Source organism: Labrus bergylta, chromosome 9 (assembly GCF_963930695.1).
Source record: "Labrus bergylta chromosome 9, fLabBer1.1, whole genome shotgun sequence".
Classification (NCBI taxonomy): domain Eukaryota; kingdom Metazoa; phylum Chordata; class Actinopteri; order Labriformes; family Labridae; genus Labrus; species Labrus bergylta.
This window is the reverse complement of record NC_089203.1, coordinates 4,008,620-4,024,492: the sequence shown is the minus strand read 5'-3', so window position 1 is coordinate 4,024,492 and position 15,873 is coordinate 4,008,620. Positions and strand designations below refer to the sequence as shown.

Here is a 15,873-nt window from a genome sequence, read left to right as displayed (position 1 = left end):
AAACTGAGCAATTAATAATAGACTTATACAAGAAATGTACATATAAAAATATATGTAAGATTTAAACAAGAACCTGTAAACAGTTGAGGAAAAAAAAATTGTAATTAGACCTGAATATAAAAAAAAAAGTGTTGACCTTCTGACGTAGCGCCTCTGATCATTGTTTATTTATTGGGTGGTCTTCTTTGACCGAATGCAGACTTAAAGACTGGTGTATTTTAATCCAAACATCTCTGGTTTGATTACATTGTTCCTTCAAACCTCCATTAGATAGAAGAGTATAATCACTAACAGTCTAAGGTCCCAGGATTCTTGTCGTCTATTCCAAAGGTCAGAACTGAATGGGAGGAAAAATGCATTCATATTTAAGCTGCAGTTCCTCTACTTACTCACAATATACCCTCAAGTATCTTTCCTGTATTTAGTTTAAGGTATCATTTAGAAAGATGAGAGGCATGACAGGAGCAGGCAGGTGGCTGTCCCATTAGGCAGTAATCTACACCACCTCCACAAGGGTGAAGGGTCACTCAATCAACCACGGAGCACTTTGAGGGGAGATAAACACATCTGACACCAGACACTGGGAGACGCACACAATCATCGTCAACTCAGCCACCCATGGCTAATAACTGTCAGATGATGTGTGTAATAAAAGTAGAGAGCATGTTGTGGTCCCTCTGGTCCCAGATAATCAGCTTTATTAATGAGAGAGAGAGGGCGTCAGAAGTCCATATTGATATTCACACATGGGAATGTATACATGAACGCAGAACCTTTGGATGCACACACTCCCTGCTCGCTCCAAAACACCCATTTTTAATGAAAATGGTATTTCCTGGTTTTGACATTAAGAGCATCTCACACACAGCTCGTGCTTTGTGAACAATCCCTCAGGTGATAGGTGGGGTTGGCCCTAACCACATGGCCTCCAGCACAGCATGACTCACACAGTGAAATCAATCCCCTACTATTCAGAGGACAGAGACCCTGGGGACCAGAATGCAGCACCAACTGTACGTGGTTCTGCATGAATGTATGCAGAAATGACTGCGGAGGAGGGTTTTACTGAGGGAGCAGTTTTCTGTGGCAAAAAAAAACAAAACAAGTTCTGCAGATGATGATTCATTCAGCAATAATGTGTCAATGTACTGACAAAAGAGACAATTTCCTCCACGCATATGCTTTAATACCAAGTCAAGGAAATGCAAAACAGGTTATAGAGGTTTTTTAGGAGGGGGTGGGCTTTGCCTTGCTGCATTTGTACCTCTCCAGGGTACCCAAATACCCCATGGAGAGCTGCGCTCCAGAGAGGTGCACTCGCTGTTCCTGGGTAAAAACAGCTTCAGCTCCTCAAGCTTAAGGGAGATTTACCGCCAGTGCAAGAGCAATAAAACTGTGTTTATGTCACCGCTGTTACCAGTGTGTGGCAAAAAAAAGAGAAGTACCATAGAGAAAAGGGAGGAAAAGACTGATGCCTTAAGGAGGTGAGGTGCTGAAAAATGAAGGAAATAAAGAGAGGAGGCAGACAGGAAGGCATTATTCTCTTAAGCTTACGCTGGTGGGAATAGGAGTGATCAGAGCAGCTGACCAGCCAAACAGATCTTTAGATTAATGTCAGGGAGCGCTGGATACTTAAGGGAAGATTACATTCATTGAAAAAGGGGGTAATGGAAGGTTAATAAGGATGAGCCTAAAAAGCAAGCATGTCTTGAAAATGAAAGTGAGACAGAAGGGCAAAGCCGGTTTTCTTCGAGGAGAAGAATCGGAAACATTAGTGTCTCTGAGAGGAGATGATGGGGAGACTGCTGCGAAACAAAGAGAACAGATGCCAGCCAAGCAGTGGGAAACACAGGGACCACACAGTGAAATCTAGATTCCTCCTTTTTTCCTCTAAGTAATAAAACAATGGCACGGCGTCGCCTCATTAAATGGGTAATCGAGGGTGTGAGAGCACTCCCCTCGGCTCCGAACATATCTCTCCCCCTCCCGTGCCTCACTCTCTAACCCTGTCACGCTAGGCTATTGTCTCCGCTCCTCGCTGTTTCTCGCCACAATCTCCAATCTGGTTTTGCAGCGGAGCCCTGCCGCCTGCTGAATAAATGCTTACCTGGGCAGTGGGTCAGAAACCCTGCCCAGACCAGCTCCTATCAGGGGGGTATGGAAACTCCAATTATCCCCTTAACCATCATCCCTTTTGCAATTATCTCTCCATCTGCTTATCAGTGTCGACAGGTGCTGAGGGAGGGTCCTGCTCCCACACTCGCGTTTTCTCTGACAGAGGAAGTGATGGAGGTGGGTATGTGGAGCAAGACGAGGCAAACATGCAACCTGCATGCTAATTCATTAGGAGCTGCTGGATAAATTAGCAATTGTTTTCAACCAATTCCAGTTGTGCCACTGGGGGGAGAGGTGTTCGTAAAGAACCTGAGCAGAATCTCAGAGTAGCTGGAAATGTTTCGTTTTAATTTCTACAACAACTGACTAGAGATGCACAATAAGTAACAGAATATTGAGTAGGGAATAAAGGTTTAAATTTAAATGTATTGAGTGTATTATAATGAAATCCTCACTATGACGTCCCACATGTTACACGATTGGTGTTTATATACAAATGATTACATTTACATGACCAAGAATCATCAAATATTGTCAAAAAAATCTCCCTTTTAAATCAAAACTTACAGCACCTTTGGGCAAATCTGCATATGCATATTAAAGTGGTTCAGGATATAAAATCATTTATCAAGGCAGAAGAAGTCTTTCAGAACTGTGATAGGGTCAGGTCTTTGGGAAATTACTTGTGAGATATATCTTGTGGCCCAGCATGACATCTTTTCATTAATATAGCAAATGTATATTTGATAAATAAAGAGAACAACTGACCCGAGCCACAACCTACAACCAGGCCTGAGAATTTCTCCACAAGTCACAATTATCATAAACAGCATTATCGTTTCTAGTATATCTAAAACCCAAAACGCACGAGCAAATGTCTAAGGAATTGAATTGTTTGCTACACTGCTTTAAAGGGGCACTATAGAGTTTTGGTAGATAAATGTGAAAGTTGGAGAAGTGTACAGATTCTGTGGTTTATGTTCATAACTCTATACACAAACTGTCCTCAGAGGAAAATGTGGTCCCTGTAACACTGTTTGAATATAAAATGCTACGTGAGAAGTTATGGTGGGGGTCCACATCAGTGAAACCGTAACTCTCCTGGTAGCTTTTAAGCTCCAAACATCTTTGAGTAAAGTTTGTGTAGTCAGATCAGAAAATAGAGCAGAGAACTGTATCAATATTCCAACTTTCAAATGTCACTACCACATCTATATAGTGCACCTTTAACGTTAGCTGCAAATGTTAGCAATGCTAATAGAGGTTCTGACATATAACCTATATCCACAGCTTATTGAACATGAATGGCTAAGTTAGTAAGAACTAGACTGCTAGATTTTTTTCCAGGGTTCTCATTTTAGAACAATTGAGGAAAGAGTGAGGGCAGAAGATCTGACACAACTCTTATGTCACACATGATAATTAGCTGGCATTTCAGTCAGATCAAGAGTCACCAACAAGAGTCAAAAAGCCTACTTTTGTCCATCTTTGTCTTCAGTGAAAGCCTTATTTTTTTAAACCTTGGTATATGAAGAAGTTCTTCAGCTTACAGACTGCATGTAAGCCATCCAATAACAGAAGGCGTAGCGACAGTAAATAAGGGGGGCAGGGCGAAACAAAAAACCAATTACACCATAAATATAACATCATCTGGCGGTTATCCTGCTCACTGATTTGTAACACTAGTCACAAGAGTCGTATACACCCACAGATATAAATAGATAGTCCAAAATGTAAAGCAGTATGTGTGGTGATAGACAGATTTAAATAACTTCATAAAGTACATTATTTAATGCCCAGATAGAAGCTAAAAGTATGTCTTTTTTTTTCTTCCACAACTGTTGCAGGTCTGGTGTCACTACAGTAATTCAGTGTTGCGAGCATCTGTGCTGCTGTGCAGATGACAAGAGCAGTCTTTAGCTGTCACTGTTGGAGCAGTTACACTATGTCAAACACTTTAATATGCTTGTAGGCTTTGTTCCTCATTAAAGTACACAGAAGCTCCTGAGATGTGCTGTACGACAAAAGAGGGAAACGCTGTTGTCTTTGTAGAAAAAGAAAAAGAAAAAAAACCCCATGACAGCTGCCATCATCCACCGCTTGTCCCTCCACCCCGCAGCACAAATCCTGCTCCTCATCCCCCCGAACACATTGTTTTCTAATTGCCAGCCCTCCACGTCTCAGCTCAGACCTCTACGTCCCAGCTGCTATTACCTCCAGGGACGGCACATTTGTTTTTAAATAGTCGGCCAATGAGCTCATGTGAATACAGAAAAGGGACTCACAACGGGCTCAAAAAGACAATGAGGATGACAAATAGAAAGAGAGTGGACACAGTCATGAGTAATGTGTGTTTAAACGAGAAGAGCGTGAGCAACAAAGACTGTTTTTTTTTTTGCCTAACTGCTCAAACCCCGAGGCAGTGTGGTTGAACACCTCGAACCTCAAGTGAGTGCTTTTGAGGAAATCGTCATGGATAGGGAAAGAAGATTAAATGACAGGTTGCTGATTTTCTCCTTACGAAACAATTCCCTTCCTTCACCCCCTGCCCCATGTATACATCCCCCCACCTTTCTTCACACAACTCTCTCCCAGAATCTGCCCCCCCCCCCTCGTCCTGCTCCTCACTCTATCATTCTGCAGCTTGGGGAGCGGTTTTGGCTGATCTACATTGATTGCTATGGGCCATTCTCTATCCCTAGCGCTGCAGAACAAGAAAATCCAAGCCGTCTCATTCATCAAACCGGCACCTGCCAGACTCTAGCCCAAGAGAACAACCGTCACTTTCTTTTCTTTCACTCTGACTCTCCCGTGCTCTTTTGTTTCTCCTCAACAAATAGCTGTCATGTCCTGAACAGTCAGGAGGGAGCAGTGATCTGCTATTTGTTGGCCTTTTTTTAAACCAACACATCGAACACTGTAATCTCTCGGAACATGCATGAACTGAAGAAGTCGGTCACCACAATTTGTAGCTCAATGAGCTACACAATAAAACACAACACTCAAGAGCCTCAGTGACATCAGCCACCGGGGTCTGAAAATGCAGCTCAACCTCTAGCCCCCATCCTCCTTCCTCTAAGCACTTACATCCCAGCTGAGACTTTTTGGGTGATGTTTACCACTGAGGGAGGGGGAGAGAGTGGAGTAAAAGGGGGTGTATATATGAAAGTTAAAGATGTCCTGAGATACAAACAGATTCAGGCAGATCCTATAGAGTGTTTTTGTTTTAAGCATTACAGAGCTTAACGGTTGAGTAAGTTCAATTGTCTTTTTTTTCTGCAGGGTTATTATTACATATTTATGCTTATAACTCCATGGAGTGATCGCTTTGGATGTATTGCATTGAATAATACATTAAATGCATCTGTTCGAGCTTCGTCTCTTGTAGCTATTGTGTGTGTGTGTGTGTGTGTGTGTGTGTGTGTGTGTGTGTGTGTGTGTGTGTGTGTGTGTGTGTGTGTGTGTGTGTGTGTGTGTGTGTGTGTGTGTGAGCCTCACATGCTCTCACAGATTTCTGTTTAGTAGTCAGAGCAAGAAACTACCCTTGTGAGGAAAAAGTAAGGCAGGTGAATTTCTGCAGTCGACACAATAAAAACATAACATGAAGGCAGCAGCTTTTGTTCATGCATGTTTAGAGATAGTTCTGGTATATTTTTTAAATTTTGGATACATTGGAATCACATGTAAAAAAATAAGTCTTGTCCTAGTCTTCTATCCTTTACCCACTGATACGCTGGAAGAACACAAAGAAGATGGACATTACTCCCACAGGCTGTGTTGTCACCAGTTGATAACCAACAGTTTCAAAGACTTGAGTTAACCAGAATCAGGAATTTAAATGGTACCAGTATATAAGACGCAGTCTGTTTTTGGAAGGTTTCCCAAAAAGAAAAAAAACGGCTAAACTCTCTACCTGTGTGACCATTTCTAACGTCCACAACGTGCAGGTTGTGTACAGCTGTGTTGCACGCTTTCTGTTTTGGCTTTGTAGGGTTTGCACTTCAACTAGCTACAGTACGGTAGTTAAGCTCTCAGCCTGCAGTAAAAAAGTTCTGAATTACTGACAACCCGCAAGTCACGATGTCTGACTCCGCTGCGGTCACTCGTTAAGTTCAATATGAGTCATTCAATCAAAAGAGCACGCCCCAAGGTTTATTTACAGAACCATATACCACTGATTGCGTTAAATATTACTATGACCTGGTGAGGAAGAAAAGATGTTAAAACGTAGCACAGCAGACTGGTCTGTTTTGCTATGTAAACCCACAGCTTGCAATCAGCTTGCAATACACAATATATGTGGAGGAATTTTCAATAATAATAATATTAACAATAATAATAATAATAATAATAATTCAGGTGGCGTGCAGTGTGTGATGACGGCGGCTACACTCGTGGTAATGACAGGGCGTGTGTCTGCATTTTATTCTGGTATATTGGTAACAAGCAGTACACTTTTTAGATGAAAAGAAATAGGTATTAAAGTGCGTCTTCTACACTTGTTTTTAAGGAAGTTGTCTCAATATCTTTAAAAAAAAACATAAATACATCTAAAAACAACTATATTAATTCATTTAAAGCACATACTAATAACTGACAATGAATATGACCTGCATTAACAACAATGAAGGCCTGATTTACCACAAATGTTCAACAGTCCCTAGACTTGACCTCTACCTGTCACAGTCATTTCATATATCCTCAGAAACAGCTCCATCCTCTATTATCTGTATCCTATTGATTGACTTGGAAGGCCTCTGTGCAGTACTCAGTTCATCGATCATGATCGCCTCATAGATCCTTCTCCAGTCCACTTTAAACGTCCTTCAGAGACACGGAGAAATACTGCCGCCAACGCCGCAGGGACAACACAAATCGTCTTTCCAAAACACTAATTAGTCTTAATGAAAGGTTTATTATCAGAACCGCTGAACTGGACTCAAAAGTAAATGTGAGTAAGTGACAGGAAATTTAAAAAATCCCACACTTTGAAATGTCACATTTAGTTGCTATTGGTGCAATACCCTGCAGAGTTTTTACACCAAAAATAGCCAAAGCTTAGCCTGAATCTCACCACACACACACACACGTACAATATCAAAGGGAGAAGTAGATAATATAGGCATGAGCCTGCAGGGGATTTGACATGAAGCTAGCGATTCAGTGACGTCCTTATTATAAAGCAAGTCAATAGCAGATTATGGTAATGTGATATCTAACTGAGGGGAACAGTGACTAATATTCTCCACGTACACACTGCATCCCTGGAAGTTATTTTTAACCACTGGAAACATGTAAAATGAGACAGTCGAGCAAGTGCTTTCACTGAGAACACAAAAAACAAAGGCACATGTATCAAAAGAGTAATGATGTGTACAATAGATGCTGAAAAAGAATATATTTTCTACCAGTTTGTGTTGGTTTGTGCATGAGAGAGTAGGAAAGAGGACAGACAAATGCAAATGAACTCCAGTTTCCTGTCTCACATTCTGTCACCATTTTTACCTTGATGATCCAATAGCGGAAAATGAAATGAATCACTTTCTGACATTTGTTTGTGTAGGTTTTTTCCTTTTACTTTTGCTGAAATCCACCCGAACCTCTCGCCCCTTTCCTCCTGTTCTTGAGGCAGGTGCCAGCAAGTGTGTATGAGCATGTGTAAGTGTGTGTTTTAGTGTATGTGGGTGTGTGTACGTAAGTGGTGGGAGGTCTTGCTGCTGAAGAAAGTGGCAAGTCACAAGAGCCAGCTGATGAGTATCACCCTCATCCGGAGCGCCATTCATCCCCGAGCACAAGGGCCCATTCACACGCTGCTTTTCACATTTTTGGACCCCACTGGCCCCGGGCATGCTCCCACACTCACACGAGCTTACAGGGGTGAACTGTCACTCATGACATCCTACACAGATGCCAGAATGGGCACCCAGATGTACACATGCTCACACTCCTACACACAGATCCAGGAATAGGCTGCTTTTCTCATCTGACTCATTATAAACAGGCCCTGAAGCTCTGCTTTTTTCTTACAAGCGCGTCTCCATAGCCACCACATTTTTCTTTTAGAACGAATGACACAAGGCAGGAAGAGGTGTCACTTTCATTTTTTCCCATCGGCCGCTACTCTGAATCTTTCTGACATGCTTGTACCACAGCCCACCATCGTAGCAATGGACTGCGGTGATAGGCGTGACACTACGAAGAAAAGATGTCATAAAGGCTGAGAAGGGTTACTGGAAAGAAGGAAATCTGGATTCCCTGACCTAATAGTGAACAAAATTCAAGGCTCTGAGCAGTGGCAGTGATCCTTGGTCAAATTATCAGTTTAAAGCAGTTTTCTGAAATTTTTTTATGGCCATCTTTAAGGACCTGCTTTTAGCTATTTTTTTGCAAATCACTTGAACAGTTTAACTGAATATAAAGAAGGGGGAGCAGATGGAATATATGGCATATTAGCCATGTGATACCGCTTAGCCAAAATGTTCTTTGAAAGCCGACTATAAGTACTGGTTCTCCTCTACAGGTTATTGCCAAATAGGTGTATAAAATATGGACGTAGTCTCAGTGACATCACCCATTGGTTTATGGAGCAAACTTGTGATGCCCAATGATGACAGTCGCCATATAACTTGTGATGCCCAATGATGACAGTCGCCATATTGGAAAAGCAAGATCACCCTAGCAACAATGACAGATGTGGAGGTGAGGCAGGCCTCAAGCCCACTGGCAAACTGCTGATCTTACTAACAATGGATAGGGTAAGGACTAGTTAAGTCTCTCATTAAGCATAACTCTTAGCCTCGATATAATCAAAAATAATCTCCCATACAGCGTGTACCAATAGAAAAATTAACTATTTATAATAAAATTTTGTTCTTCGAACCAGGTTTGACCAAAAGGCATTTTAGCATGGATGTAAATGGGACATCCGGGGATTTTCCCATCAAGCCTCAAGTGGACACTCAAAGAACTGCAGTTTTTTGTTTCTGCTTGGTTACTGCTGTGACTTTTTTTTTTGCACATATCCCCCTTCCCTTATTCTCTTCAATGATACAGGCACCATGTTTGATCCACCAGCGACATCCCCAGAAAAGTTCAGCAATAGCCTGACCCTCATATTCACTTCAAATTCCCTCCAGAACATTGGACCATCTCATTAATGAGGGCATTCTTGGGTGTGTTTACATTTCATTACACAGCCCTGACGGTCTTAAATTGCTGGGAGGGTGGGGAAGGTTGATATTACCTGGGGTCCGTTAAGGTCTCCAAATGTTTTTCACAGCTCTGTGTTTTAAAGACACCTCTGCAGAACTATACTCCATGTGAAGCCACATCTATCCAGGTTGTCTTCATAAAGTCTGTGTTTTTACGAACAGGTAGAATATTTGCACAAAATAATATCAAAATGCAGGGATGTTGTAGTTATACTCTGACAAACAACAGTAAATGTATTTTAGTGAGAGTGTTAAACATGCCACAGAAGCCAGCACTGAGCGTCTATAAATCTGCATGAGTGCTGTTGCACATAATGCTTTATTTCAAATCCAATTTTAAACTCATAACTGAATCTCATAAGAAATGCTACAACCACATTACATCAAACCCCGGTGGTGGATATGACCAAATAAGCAGATCTCAATACTTGTTTACAAAGAACAAGATGTATATGCTTGGTAAACAGCCATCGTATTTGTTCTTATAGCACATAGAGGAAAAATAAGACAAGTGTTTTTTTACTGGCCTGGTAACAGAATTCAATAAATACACCTGAAAACATCTTAATGCTCAGCCCCTAATGATAAATATGTGACCATCCAGCACACTGAATCTCACATATAAAAAGGGTTTATTAACCCTTTATAGAGACAAGTTTGTTCCACTGAGATCAGAGATATCCTTCACAAGGGAGACATGGCCTAAAATAGCAGCAACACAGAAACAAAAATCTAACAAATAGCTTCAAGATTGCATTAAAATGATCAGCTAGACATCTGTTCACAGGAAGCCTGGACTCAAAGAGATTTCAGAATTTAAAAAACATTCAGAGTTACCAAGTTTTGCAATTAAACATTGGTCTGTAGATTTTTAACAGCGCTATGGGTGCAGAACACCTAAAAGCTTTCCTTCCCAAATAAATTTGTGCTTTTGGGAAAAACTAATTTCACAATGTTCAATGAGTGAAGGCTGTGATTTCCATCCGTTAATACCCAAAGCGAGTAAAGGTAGCCTGGAATTCTGCCCAGAATGGCATCACAAATGCAGCTATACCAATGCCCAAGTTGACGTGTAATTTATAATAGAAAGTACAATAGTGAGTAACAAAACCACATTTTGTATTAAATCATACTACACTATGATACACACTGTCCAGCATATAAATACATGAGCAGAGGCATTTAAAATGAGACCAATAAGTCAGCTCCACAGCTCAACTGGTTCTTCAACCCAACAATAGGTGGTCCTAGTTGTCAGCAAAAGGAAATAACCATCCAGTGATCCAGTTCTTTAGAACACAATGAACTTGATGAGAGACAATGCAGATGTTCATCATCATGCCGATCATGTACTACCCTTTACAAAGTTAGCAAAGCTCATTATGAGGACCTTTGAGTTATTCAGCCATAAGCCAGAATTCAAGCCCTCAGCTTTGGACATGGGTGGATCAGATGGATTTAATTGTGTCAGTTTAAACAAATGTAGTCTCCATGCCTTCAGAATAGTCATAGTCCCCATGCCATCCAACAGCTGGCTTGTGTCAAGAAAGATTCAGGAACTTCAATATACAGTACATCAGAACAGTGGCCCGTAACAGTCCTTAGGCAGACGAAGAAATGGAATAAAAGATGGAGAGACTCGTGGCAGTCAGCGCTGATGAGCAGCTAAGGGTCACTACGCAATTAACAAGAGTAAACCCAACCCACATTCTACTCCCATAGGCTACAGCAATCAATACAACAGTGACATGGAGGAAAAGTGTGCCAATACAAAGTGATATCAAAGTGCACAGTATGTCATCACAACCCTTTATTTAGGAGCACCAGCAGCAACCAACTATGACATAACACCAGGAAGCTAATGAGGTGCTAATTCTGGCACATGTTGGTCACCAACTTTGAGATCTTGGAGAGAAGAGCATGTAGGTTCATCCAGCGACATTACAAGGCCAAGACCAGGCAGGTCCAGTGAATTGTCAGGCCATTCTCAAACCATCACATTTAACAGGTTGTCAGTGGCAAATAAGACAAAAGTATCACTCAAACCAGTCCCATGCCTACATACTGGACTGATGCATTATCACCCATAGCTGGTTTAGAGTAAATTCAGCGGTTCTTTTCAAGCTATCCAGACTTTGTTTATCCAGAGAGCAGCTAGTTTTCTTCTCCAAGAATAGATTATGTACCAGAGCATCTGAATAGTTTGGACAGCCACAACACTGCACACATATATCCAACACCTCCAAACAAACTGGCCCTTCCAAATGCTAGGCTTTCAAGCCTGCCTGCTCCTTAGTTGGCAGGCAGGGATGAGCATTCATATGGAATTTTTAAACCCGATGTCTGGCCCAGTTATTCCACCACCTTTCACATCAACTGAGCTAGATCAATTTGTCATGAAGCTTTGGTTAAGCACTTTGTCAAAGCCTCAAGGTCATCACATGGGCCACAGCACCAATCTTTTTTCTTGAGGCTAAGGTAAGAGTGGATGTTGACGGAACATCTTGAAACTCAACACCTCCCCTTCAAAATCAGATGATCCTACATTTGCAAAACCCCGAGATCAGAACTTTAACACTCTCATGACCAAAGAGGGGGATTTGTTTAAAGTTCCCATCCAAGCTAAGGCATATGATTTAGAGGCTAGAGTACTCTTTAAATCTTTTAGATGCGGTCTGAGCAGGTTGAACAGTAAATACCATAACATGAGGTACAAGGTTGTACTGAACTGTTTATTCCAGCACCATGGAAAGAACTTCAATACCCTCCTCTATCAGGATCCTCTCTTGGCACACCCCTGCTTGCAATACTCCTTAGGTTTTATAAACAAGGTCGCCATCTCTAGTGATAAAATAGCATCGTTTCACAGGTTGAGCGTTCTCCCTAAGGATAAGACTCTTCTTATGGAGTGATCCCTGAAGGAAAAAAATCTGCCCAGTGTGTATAGCTGGCAGATGATCCCAGTTGGTGCCATGAGCAGTCCATGTTGTGCGATACATGCATTGCTGACGCATGATCAGGAATTTGTGAGAAAACCTTTTTATGAGCTTAACCGTCTCCAGCGTTTCCGTTTTGAGGGGGAGATCAAAGTCTAAGGCTTTCACCACGTCTTGGCCATTGAAGGCTTCAATCTCCGACAGTGGGTTAGCAATAACGAATCTCACATCAGCTACTTTCCTGCAGATGGCGGATCAACCAGCAGTGCTAATGCCAAACAGACATATAGACTTAGAAGCACTGCGACAACATCTCAATAAGCAAGCTGAGCATCTGAAATGCTATTGTTAGCATTTTGATGACCTCTGATGCGTGTGGCAGAATTTGCAGTAAGAGTTTCCCTACCTGAAAAACCCAACTGCAATCGTTTATAAGCCTAAACATGACATGTCCCAGAACAAGTAAGACATGTGTTTTGCAACACATCCAGTGCCCACCTGGTCAAATAAAGATCAGATTGGGGACGAAGTCACATTACTTGTAGCAAGAATAAGTGTTGCACCAAAAGAAGCAGCAGACACTTCCACAGCTATAAAACTGTACGCTGTATTATCAGACCATAGCCTTCCCATATACTCTGTTGAGCTGTGGTCTGACTCCATCAGTGTGTTAGCCGAGCTTAATGCTTAATGTAGGTGTTTTTTTAAATCAAGTCTCAGACAAGACCAAGGCATACAATGATGACGTCACTAAAACCTAACATGTAGAACTCCAAGCTTAGCTGAACAAACGCTGAATTTAGTTTCATATTGAATGTGGTCCAAAGTGAGTGCGTGAGTGTGAAGCATTTTTAAGTTCACGCTCGATTTGTCAGTTAATTTGATATTCATAATGATGCTCCACTCAGGCCAAGCTTGTACAAATGGGTATTAGAAGGGTTCATGGCAGAATATGGTTAGCTGTATCTGTTCTGTTGTATTGAAGCATACACTAATCAACAAGTGTAAGTTCTGAGACGACAGTTGACGGTAATAGTGATTCAGTTCATCACATTTTCATTCAGAGTCTGGATGTCATTAACATTAAACATAATTTCTTTACAAAACAATATTGTATTTATCCCACTCGGTTGTATGAGCTACATTTCATATCTGTGACTGCATTGAACAGTTGTGTAAGGAAAAGCCATTCCAGACAGGTCTCACACTGGAAAAACAATTGATGTCTAAAAGAAGCAATCAAATGTCTGTCACTGAGGGAATGGCCCCCTCACAGGAAGACGGGAAATAATAGTTGACAAAAGGGTGTCTCTGGAACTGTTTGACTTTTGCTTTACCAAATGTGAGTGAACTACAAGCTAATTCAGAGGAAAAGAACAGAAGAGTCTCAGCGGTGACACAATCTTGTCAGAATACAAAGGAGGGATAAGTGCACGGCAAACAAAGAAAAGACAATTCAGACGGGCATTTCTTTAGTAAAGCTTGCATGGAGTCATTTTTTGGCTGGCATAATGGCACACATTATCCCCCACAGGAGCAGGGCATCCCCCACTTCTCTGCCCAAGGACTCAAAAGTGATTTAAAGCCCTCCTGCTGACGATAAATACTGTAGCATTATGGCATCGTTTATGTTTTTCACATTAATGAGTATCAGACATTCCTATTTCTGCGTAAAAACCCATACACAACATTAAGAATGATCAATAGGGACGATCTGACGTGCATCCTACAGTCCTTAAGTTCAATTATATCGGAGGTTTTATGGAGTGAAGGTTGAAAAAGAGTGCGTTTTGGCTGTCATGATCATCGGATTGTGATCCGTGGCGAGTTGGTTTTCATCTTTGTTCGCATAGCCTGAGAGCACGGATCCGCGCCGTGGCTCTTTGTTTCTATCTCTGTTTGATCAAGGAAAAATCAGTGCCATATTCATTTTTATAAATTCATATAACTGTTAAACCTTAGAAGATGTGACTGTGGGATCATTAATGCTGCTGCAGAGATTGATGTGGAAAAAGCGCCGTCGCTTCCCTTGAGCGCAAAATCACGCTGCAATTATGCAGAAAAAAATAAGTGTTTCGTTGTCCCACGCAACAGTTAAAATAACCTACCAACACTCGCGAGTCTTTTCAGTAGGCCTATTTATGCATGCGATTACAGCCTGCTTGTGTTTGAACATTACACGCATGGTGTTCTTCACTCTTTGGGAAGTGGGTAAAATAGACTGAGGGGGAGAAAAGATGCAGAACAGACAGAATATCCGATCATAATCCGCCTCCAGCGAGATTTTACTTACAGGCATATGTCATGGAAAAGCTATTCCCCATTTTGACCATATCCACCTGCGGCACCAGTTTGGGGATGTCCTGGTGGTGTGAGAGGGCGAAACGAAAAACCTCATATTCGTGAGATTCTGTTGGGAACAATCCTCCTGTTGAGCAGCAAAGAAACAGGAGTTAATGTCGAACACAGCGGACCCAAGGGAACACCAGGAAAAATACTCAGATCAACAAATGATGAGGGGGGACAAAGTTTAAAACAGAAACAAAAGGTCTGATGCGTGTGCGTAATGCTCACCTATATTGATGTTACTTGGAAAACTTGAGCTTGAACCCAAGCATATCCCCAGTAAACTGGTGTAGAGGATGGTGAGGCTTCGCTGCATATTTCCTTTAGCATTGGCGAAGGGGAAAAAGCCGAAATCCAAGCATAGGTTTGTCCGTGTGTGAAGTTAAATTCCCCGCTCCTTTGCCTCTCCTTTCGCCTCCTGTGTGAGCAGCTTTTTACACCAACATCGGTACAGCAGATAGACGGTGATCGCAATGGCGAGAGGAAGCACCTTTCTCTCTCCTCTTCCCCCTCTCTCTGCTGATGCTCTCGTGTCCTTGGCTGCTGTTGTATGAGACGGAGAATGACTTCAGCATTAGCCGCACTGCAAAAAATATGCCCATCTTGGAGAGCTGTTGATTCTCATCGTCAATTCATCAATATTTTCTTCTCTGTTTTTCCTCTCTGTGGCGCGATGATTTCTCTTGTTTCCTGCCTGCAGGGAAATGTTGATTATTTGAAGAAATGTCTGGAAATTGCCCAAGTTGATGCAACAAGGTAGAAAATAAAAAACGATCTCTCACAAAGGAAGAGATTCGTCTACAATAATAAACTCTCCAATAACAAAATATGTTTTGCGCATCAAAAAAAGTGATTGTTTTGCAGTTGATCAAATGTGTTTTCCAATTTAATAGAAGAAAAATGGAAAACTTCACGTGCATTTCTTCCGTGCACGCATCTCTTGAGGGCAGATGTTTTTTTTTTATTTTTTTTGCAGTGTACAGCCTCTGAGCGCACCCACAGGTCCCTCAGGAAACGCACAGGATTTCATAGATATCCATTCACTTTCATGCAATGCAAAAAGTATAGCCAATCCACCTTTACCATCGCCAACGTGTTTTAACGTGCTCTCAAGAACAATATGCTCACTTTTCGTGGATTTCTTTGCATCAGTAACAAATTGAACCAGCAGTGATATTAATCATAAGAGGAGTTTATGGGAACAGCTAACTGAAACAAAACGAAGTCATGAAATGTAAAATCTCGTTATACAATCTGATGTGTTT

The 15,873-nt window shown here is 41.6% G+C and overlaps 1 protein-coding gene across 2 annotated transcripts in view; it reads right to left on the bottom strand.

Annotated features, from left to right (window-relative positions):
- gria1a (glutamate receptor, ionotropic, AMPA 1a) overlaps positions 1–15,510 on the bottom strand; it is an 81,907-nt gene extending 66,397 nt beyond the window's left edge. The window contains exons 1-2 of one of the 2 annotated variants that reach the window (XM_020629652.2): positions 14,837–15,510; positions 14,556–14,690 (exon numbers count right to left, since the gene is read on the bottom strand). In XM_020629652.2, coding sequence (XP_020485308.1) covers positions 14,556–14,690; positions 14,837–14,924 — 223 coding nt within the window. In that variant the 5' untranslated portion in view covers positions 14,925–15,510. The remainder of the gene's footprint in view (positions 1–14,555; positions 14,691–14,836) is intronic. The other variant, XM_020629651.2, reaches the window with a different exon arrangement.
- Between the last annotated feature and the right edge of the window lie 363 nt (positions 15,511–15,873).